Raw genomic sequence first — 8,915 nt, forward strand, 5'->3', positions numbered from 1 at the left:
CAGGAGCCTGTCTGCAGCGCTGCTTGTTAGTCTTTTATCCCACCTGCGGGAAGGCAGCTAGTTAGTCATAGATGGGGGCTACACCCAGCACCTCCCTGTGACAGGAGGTTTGGCACCATGTGCAGCTATGTGTGGTCAGGACTATGCTCCTAGCCCATCAGTCCCTGTGCAAGGGCCCTGATGTCGGGGACACACTGCTGTTGCTGCCTGAGTGGAACCAAAGTAGAAACAACCTGCTCTCTGCTCTGCCTGGGGGTCATGTCCCCTCTTCTCCTTCCCCTTCAACTCTAGGTATGAAACCCAAAACACCCTGCATGGGCCATTGTTAACTGCAGTGATGGGGGTGAAAGCCAGCAATGGAGAGCGGAGATACTGGCAGCTCCTCCAGGCCCCAGCCACCAGTCTTCAGAAAGGTGAGGGAAACAGCGCGTGGGAAACAGTGCAGTCTGGCACCTTGCGTGGTCAGTGTGTGCTTGGGGAGCCCCCCAGCTCCCCTTGCCGCCCCCCTACCCCCCCCAAGGCAGCCCTGGAATTTTCTGTCAATTTGCTGCTGCTGCAATGCACCAAAAGCTGCTCTAAAGAACACGGGCAGGGGCTGTTTGCTCATGTGGCTATGAAGGGCAATGAATTCTGGGCAGAGGGGTACAGCTCTGGGGCATGGAAAGGGAGAGTGCTGTAAGAAATGGACCTGCTGGTCTGGATCCACCCCTCTTCCTAGGCCGCAGGATTCTTCCAGGGATCGACCAGCTTCAAGAAAGGCTTTTCCATGCATCACATAGACCCTAGGGGCCAAATTCAGGCTGGTGTAAGCAGGTGTCATTCCCATTACTTCAGTGAGAGCTGCATCCCTCAGGGCTGGATTTGGTCCCGTATCTCCAGATGGTGCATAAAGGGGTTATGTTCCAGCTGCCAAAGGAATCGCAGTGATAAAGTGCAGTTCTAGCCTAAAATGTGGTTTTAAAGTGGCACCCTCTTGCTTGGCAGATCTGCTCTCTGTGGGTCTGATGTCCCACTGTCCAGCACCTTGTGCTGTCACCTACCCCTCTGCACAGTTGCTGCTGGAGGCAAGTTGAGCCATCTGGTTTGGTGGCTTTGTGCACAGCTGTTATAGGGCTACGTGAGGTGCCAGGGAATGGGGAATCCGGCTCCATGCGTGGGTAGGTCAGTGCTGTCTGAAGCTCAGGTAGATGTACCCATGGCAGCGTTGCTACACAGAGCAGTGTAGATGCAGTGCCGTGGGTGGCAGCAATGTGAGTAGGTACCCAGGGATCCAGGCTGGCTTGGCGAGCCTGTGCTGAAGCTCATGCCACTGCAGCTACACTGCACTGTTTGTAGCAATGCTAGTGCAGGTAAAGCTAGCAAGGATAGGTCTGCCTGAGCTGCAGTCACACCTTGGATTGCAAGCTAGACCTGCCCTGTGTCCCAGCCAGATTAGCCCACTTTAGAGATGAGTGTGGTTGCTATTACTGCTGCAGCACGCCCGGCACTGGGGAGAGAGGTGGATTCCATTCTGGCTCATGCATCATCAACAAATCCCACCTTCAGAGACCCCTGGGCTGCCCCACTGAAGACAGTGGCTCTTTTCAGGGGACTCCTTAAGCCTGTATATATAGTGCCTGCCATCACCAGTGGCTTATATCCCAGGGGCAGATGTGAAGCAGACTGGGCGTGTAGGGACAGGTAGCTACACAGGTGGCTTGAGATGCAATAATAGCTCTTAGGGGAACCTAAATAGGCTGATAGGTTTCAGAGTGGTAGCTGTGTTAGTCTGTATCAGCAAAAACAATGAGGAGTCCTTGTGGCACCTTAGAGACTAACAAATTATCTCAGCAAGGTGGGCCAGACTTGCTGTAGGCCGATGACACAGAAAAGGTCTGGGAGAAGATAAAGGAGCACATGACTCAGGAAGTCAGACCTAGTGGTTGGAGCAAGGTGGTCAGCATCCAGGAACAGCACCAAAGGTCAGAGCTGTGGTCAGAAACCAGAGCAGGAGTCAGAGCCAAGGGACAGGAGTCCAAGAGCGAGCCAAGTGGCAGGTCTGTCACTATGGCTGGTAGGGGAGCATAGAAGCTTCAAGAGAAGCTGTCAGTCTGGCCTGCTGTGAGGGCTCTATCATGGCTGCTAAGTAGTGGCATGGAGATATCTGCCTTCCCGCAGACCTGGGGTCTAGCCCCGCAGAGCCCCAGGAAGGCTTATACGTAAACAGAGCAATTCACAACCAAGTGTCCTACTTAATGGGAGCCATCAAGATTCCAAGCCACCATTAATGGCCCACACTTTGCATAATTACAATAAGACTTCAGAGTAATACTTCATATTTCTAGCTTCAGATACAAATAGGATGAACACAGTCAATAGATTAAAAGCTTTGTAATGATATCTCATAAGCATATTTCCATAACATATCGAGTGCAACATCACAACTCCATGATGTCACCCCTTTGGGGCTCAGCTACTGCTCTGGGCTCCATCTCATCAAGAAGGATGGTCCAATGGTTAGAGCACTAGGCTAGGACTTGGGAGACAAGGGTTCAGTTCTCTTGGGCTGGTTACTCACTTGCTCTGTGCTTCAGTTCCTCACCTGTACAATGGGGATAATAGCACAGCCCTGCCTTGCAGGGTGATGGGAGCATAAATACATTCGATATTGTGAGGTATCAGACACTACAGTGAAGGGGTGGATAAGCACCTTAGGCAGATCCTCCAAGCACACGAGCCAACACCCAGGAAATCATTCTCAGTGCCTCCTGCATGAGGAATGGTACCAAACCCCGAGGAAGCCGACTGTCTCTGAGGTAGTGGCTCTTGCTCCTAATTCAGCTGTGCTGCATGAATTCCTTAATCTGTGCCCAGGCTGCTCCTTCTGACTCATGGACTTGTGCTCTGCTGTCTTGTTTTGTAGGCATCTCTGACTACCAGCCTCAGGACGGAGAGTCCATCATCCTGAAGTTTAGCCCATGGTAGACAGCCTGCTGCCTGCCTTCCAGCTCCCTGCCCCACCTCAATCCACAGTGAACTCTCTGTGTGTCTCTCTCTCTGCCCCAGAAGCAGGAGGTCTCAGCTGGCATGCGCTTCTCAGCCTGCAAGCCCTGTGCCCACAGAGTGGCATCTTCCTCCCCACAGACTGAAGTCCATAACGCAAGTCCCTGGCCCTCCTGGGGTGGGGTGTGTGTGAGTGTGTTTGTGAGTCAAAAGGGGCAAATTCCCTCCTGCCCCGGAGACCTGTTCTGCTGTGGATCAACCACAACCATCCACTCAATGGAAACGGACCATGCCAGGGGGTGGGGAGCAGCAGGTTTGGTGTGAATGAAAAACCTTGAATATGACGACACAGCGCATCATAATTCTGATTTTCTAATGCAGCTTTAACCCTTGCTATGCTGTGGCTGTCTAAACTGCCACACAATGAGTACATAGGAGGAGGTGTCTGCATCTTCCTGCTGGACACACTTTGCTCTCCCCGGGCCCACTGTACCAGCACCCTGGTGTGACTGGGCTCCTGGGAGTTCTCTAGACTGCATCCCTCTTAAGCAGTCACTGCACGACTCGCAGGCCAGGGATTCCCTCCCTGCTCCCGCCCCAATTCCTGAAGTGACAGAACTGCTGCTATGATGAGAGGATGTGGCTGATATCTCTGCTGTCTGGAGAGCAGTGGGTGGGAACCTGGCACCTGTGCCGAGGGGAGATGGTGCCTCCATGCAGCCACTCTCCCTCAGTCTGACATTTGGATCTGAAATGATTAAAGCTTTGATTGCAAACCTTACATTCCAGTTTGTCATTTGGACCCCAGGAGGTCATCTAGCCCAATCCCCTGCTCAAAGCAGGACCAACACCAACTAAATCATCCCAGCCAGGGCTTTGTCAAGCTGGGCCTTAAAAACCTCTAAGGATGGAGATTCCACCACCTCCCTAGGTAACCCATTCCAGTACTTCACCACCCTCCTAATGAAATAGTGTTTCCTAATATCTACCCTAGACCTCCCTCACTGCAACTTGAGACCATTGCTCCTTGTTCTGTCATCTGCCACCACTGTGCAGAGCCAGCTCCAGGCACCAGCTTACCAAGCAGGTGCTTGGGGCAGCCACTTTGGAGAGGGGCAGCATGTCCAGCTGTTTGGTGGCAATTCGGCAGACGGTCCTTCACTCCTGCTCAGAGCAAAGGACCTCCCGCTGAACTGCCGCCACAGATCGCAATCACTGCTTTTTTGTTTGTTTGTTTTTGTTTGGCTGCTTGGGGCGGCCAAAACCCTGGAGCCGGCCCTGCTACTCTGAACAGCCGAGCTCCATCCTCTTTGGAACCCCCCTTCGAGTAGTTGAAGGCTGCTATCAAATCCCCCCTCACTCTTCTCTTCTGCAGACTAAACAAGCCCAGTTCCCTCAGCTTCTCCTCATAAGTCATGTGCCCCAACTCCCTGATAATTTTCATTGCCCTCCGCTGGACTCTCTCCAATTTGTCCACATTCTTTCTGTAGTGGGGGACCCACAACTGGACGCAATACTCCAGATGTGGCCTCACCAGTGCCGAACAGAGGGGAATAATCACTTCCCTTGATCTGCTGGCAATGCTTCTACTAATGCAGCCCAATATGCCATTAGCCTTCATGGCAACAAGGGCACACTGCTGACTCATATCCAGCTTCTCATCCACTGTAATCCCCAGGTCCTTTTCTGCAGAACTGCTGCTTAGCCTTTCGGTCCCCAGCCTGTAGCGGTGCATGGGATTCTTCTGTCCTAAGTGCAGGACTCTGCACTTGTCCTTGTTGAACCTCATCAGATTTCTTTTGGCCCAATCCTCAATTTGTCTAGGTCACTCTGGACCCTATCCCTACCCTCCCGCGTATCTACCTCTCCTCCCAGCTAAGTGTCATCTGCCAACTTGCTGAGGGTGCAATCCATCCCATCATCCAGATCATTAATAAAGATGTTGAACAAAACCAGCCCCAGGACCAATCCCTGGGGCACGCCACTTGATACCAGCTGCCAACTAGACATCAAGCCATTGATCACTACCCATTGAGACTGACAATCTAGCCAGCTTTCTATCCACTGTGACAAAGTTCCTCCTCTATCTTGGTGGGTCCTGCACTTATTGGCAGATTTTCTTGCCTCAGAGATTCACCATGTGGGTTGGGGAACAGCCCAGAGACCTTCCCCTCTGGAAGAACCCACACTCCAGGTCAATTGGGAGGTTTGGGGGGAACCCAGGCCCACCCTCTACTCCGGGTTCCAGCCCAGGGCCCTGTGGACTGCAGCTGTCTATAGTGCCTCCTGTAACAGCTGCATGACAGCTACAATTCCCTGGGCTACTTCCCCATGGCCTCCTCCAACCACCTTCCTTATTCTCACCACAGGACCTACCTTCCTCCTGGTGTCTGATAACGCTTGTGCTCCTCAGTCCTCCAGCAGCACATCCTCTCACTCTCAGCTTCTTGCACCCAGTTCCTCACACTTACACCACAAACTGAAGTGAGCTCCTTTTTAAAACCCAGGTGTCCTGATTAGCCTGCCTTAATTGATTCTAGCAGCTTCTTAATTGGCTCCAGGTGTCCTAATTAGCCTGCCTGCCTTAACTGGTTCTAGCAGGTTCCTGATTACTCTAGTGAAACCCCTTCTCTGGTCACTCAGGGAACAGAAAACTGTTCAGCCAGTGGCCAGGGTGTTTGCCTTCAAACAGACTCCTGTACCCCACTGGCCTGGTGGGAGAGAGGTAGAGAGCTGCTCCTCCTGCTTCTAGGCCCTGGGTTTTCCCTACAACTGCCGTCTGTTGCTGCTGCTCCAGCTACTTCCCTGGCTGGACTAACCCCCCCTCCCCTGCATCTCTGCTACCTACTTGCTGGCTGGCTGGCTGCTAGACCCCCCTTCCCCCCCCCCTTGGGTGCTGCTGCTCCAGTTACAGCCCCTTGCGGGGGAGGGGGGCTGCTGGCCCACTCCCCAGAGGAGGGGAGGGAGGGAGCCAGCCATTGCTCCTGCTGCTGAGGACACCACCACCATCGACCACCACCTGAGAGGAATCCTTCCAGTTGGCCACCAGACTGCCGCCTAAAGCTGCTGTGTTTGCTGCTGGGAGCTGCTGGAGCCCCAAGGAGGAAGAGAAGGAGAAGAGGACCATCTGCCAGTAGGGGAGCGCGTAAGAACAGACCACCGTGGAGGGGGTTCTCCCGGACTGAGTAACTTTTGAACTGTGCTCTTGTGGTGGGGGTCTAGACTGTGTTTGTGAGACACAGGGGGTGTGGCATGGAGCCTGCCCCCTGGTCCGTCTGTGTCCCCCCCGACCCCCACCACGACCATCATCGTTGCCCCCTCCACCACCTGCACTGGCTACTTACCATCTACCTCAAGCTCCTGCCTCTGAGATTTCAGCTGCTCACCTAGACTTGCTACGCCCTGTTACCACCATTGGGCCTGATACAGCAGCCAGCTTCCAAGGACTTTCTTTTTGTTGCAAGCGCACGTGGGTGCACGTACCCCCCCCTTTTTTGACTGACCCCCTTCCCCCCTGCAACAAGCCCCCTGCAACAAGCCCCCAGCTTTGCCCCTGCTGCCTACCTATTTGCCCCTTGCTGCCTTTTGCCTCTCCCCCTTGCCCCAGCCCCTCGCTAGCTCCAGTTTGTTTGCCTGCCCCGCCCTTTCCCTCTGCAGCCTTTGTTTGACCCGCCCCAGCCTCTGAAGCTAGCCCCGTGGTTCCTCTGCCCCATTTCCCACCTGGTTGCTCCCTTCCCCCTGCGGTCCTCTTGCCCTGATTAGTCCCTCCCCTCGTGTGCCCATGTCCCCTCCTATGCACTTGTGCCCCTCCCCGTTTTAGTTTTGATTCTGTCTCACTGCACCCCCCAATGCTGTTATCTCCTCCCTTCCTTGGTGCAACAAGAGGAGCCGGAAACCTTCCCTGAGTCGGTGACTGACCCCTAGCCCTTGATAGCCCCCCCATCCACCCCTCCCCCTTTTTTGGCGCCCTCCTCCCCTGCCTACAGCATAGCGGGAAGGAGTGGTCGACCTGCTTCCCCTTTCCCTACCCCCCCCTCCAGTGTTTGCTCTCCCCCCGTCCTCACTATGGCAGGGGACGAGGAGAGTGAGACCCCTCGGGAAGACCCTACTGCCCCTCCTCCACCCACCCCACCATCACCCCCCCTAGCCTCTACCTCAGTCGCCGCTGCCGAGCCACCTACTACCACCCATGCTGGAGCGCTGGCAGCTGTGGGTAACGAGGTGACCTCCGCTGTTGCCACGTCCCTTGCCCCCTCTGACTCTGGGGGAGTCCCCCCAGCCGGCAGGAAGGGCCAGGGCACGAAGAAGGGTAAAGGCCCCGCTAAAAAAGCCAGGCCCTCCATGGCAGGGGGTGCCCCCACTGCCGCGGCCCCGCAACAGGCCGCGGCGTCCCTCCCTGCTGTTCCCTCCACCAGCTCTATGGGTGTCCCACCCCCAGCTCCCAGGGTATACGCCCAGGTGGCGGCGGCGGCCCCCCCGCCTGCCGCTACGTCATCTCCCCCATCCACCAACTCTGCTACCATCTATAGCGGCCAGGGCCCCTTCCCCACCTTGACCAGGAAGCATGGCGTCCGTTGCCTCCTGGTACCCGCCTCGCCCCACGTGGAGACCTACGTGCGGGTGCTGGCGAGGGTGGTGGGGCCCACGGCCATTGTAGCGGCCTCCAAGATGTACGGAAAGGTAGTCTTCTTCCTAGCATCGGAGGCCTCCGCCCAGGAGGCGGTGGAGAAGGGCCTGGCGGTGGGGGGCGTGTATGTCCCCCTGGAGCCGCTAGAAGACCTGGGCGCCCGACTGGTCCTGACTTCTGTCCCTCTCTTCCTTCCAAATGCCGCCCTGTTACCCGCCCTCTCTACCCTGGGGAGGCCGATATCTGTGGTCAGCCCTCTCCCATTGGGCTGCAAAGACCCCGCCCTCCGTCACGTCCTCTCGTTCTGCCGGCAGGTTCAGTTACAACTGCTGCCGGTGGCACGTGATGGTGAGGCGCTTGAGGGGTCCTTCTTGGTCCCCTACCAGGGGGCCCGCTACCGGGTACATTATTCAACGGGGGAGGCCCGGTGCTACCTCTGCCGGGCGATGGGACACGTCCGGAGGGACTGCCCTTTGGCCCAGCACAGAGGGACATCCGGGACCCCCGAGCCCCAGCAGGGCGCCGGCCCCGTCATCGCCGGCGCCCCTAGCTGCCCGGCGCCCAAAGCCGCCCCTCCTCCTTTCCGGTCCACCAATGCTCCCGCTCGGGCCCAAGGGGTATCTCCCCCAGTGCGCCTAGACGAGCGAGAGGGCCCCGCCTCTGCCGCCTGCGATCTGGTGGGGCCTGTGGAGGAGGGTGAGGTAGGGATATCGCCGGGCATAGAAGAAGGCATGTCCCAGAGAGAATCCTCCCTCCTACATGCTGCCCCACCATTGCCTCCCCGAGTCCCTAAGCCTTCGCTCTTGCTCCCTGACCCAACTCCTGTTAGCCAGCCCCCAGATGATGCCATGGAGGGCTGGTCCTTAGTGCAGGGGAAGCGGGGCAAGCGGAAGGCTCGAGCTCCACTCCTTCCATCTGATGCGGTAGCCCCCCGGAAGACCAGGACGCCACGTCGAGGGTCTGCCCCCTGCTTGCCCGTCTCGGTGGGCCACGGGGCTGTGACAGGGGCCCCGCTGGGGGATAGCCATAGATCAATAACCCCACCCCCCCATATGCTGAGAGAGGAGCTACGGGACTTCCTTGAGGACGTCTGTGGCTCCCGCAACAAGGTACAGCTTGCACTCCAGCGATGGGGGGATTTCCATCAGATCCTCCGGGCCCCGAGGGCCCTCATGGGGGAGGGTAAGAGGACCGGGAGGCCGGCCGCCGCGGCCTACCAACGGGTCCGCCTCTTCCGTGACTCCTTAATCGCTTATGGGGTAGGTCACGGATTGTTGCGCAGCCCGACGGAGGCCGTGGGTGTTTC

The 8,915-nt window shown here is 56.7% G+C and overlaps 1 protein-coding gene across 3 annotated transcripts in view; it reads left to right on the plus strand.

The window, feature by feature from the left end:
• The window catches only part of TCN2 (transcobalamin 2), a 29,432-nt gene extending 25,669 nt beyond the window's left edge, over positions 1–3,763 (plus strand). For all 3 annotated transcript variants that reach the window (XM_034791100.1, XM_034791098.1, XM_034791099.1), the window contains 2 exons: positions 292–413; positions 2,903–3,763. In XM_034791100.1, the coding sequence (XP_034646991.1) occupies positions 292–413; positions 2,903–2,964 (184 nt within the window). In that variant the 3' untranslated portion in view covers positions 2,965–3,763. The remainder of the gene's footprint in view (positions 1–291; positions 414–2,902) is intronic.
• The last annotated feature ends 5,152 nt before the right edge of the window (positions 3,764–8,915 follow it).

This window comes from Trachemys scripta, chromosome 15, assembly GCF_013100865.1.
Source record: "Trachemys scripta elegans isolate TJP31775 chromosome 15, CAS_Tse_1.0, whole genome shotgun sequence".
In the NCBI taxonomy this organism is placed as follows: Eukaryota; Metazoa; Chordata; order Testudines; family Emydidae; genus Trachemys; species Trachemys scripta.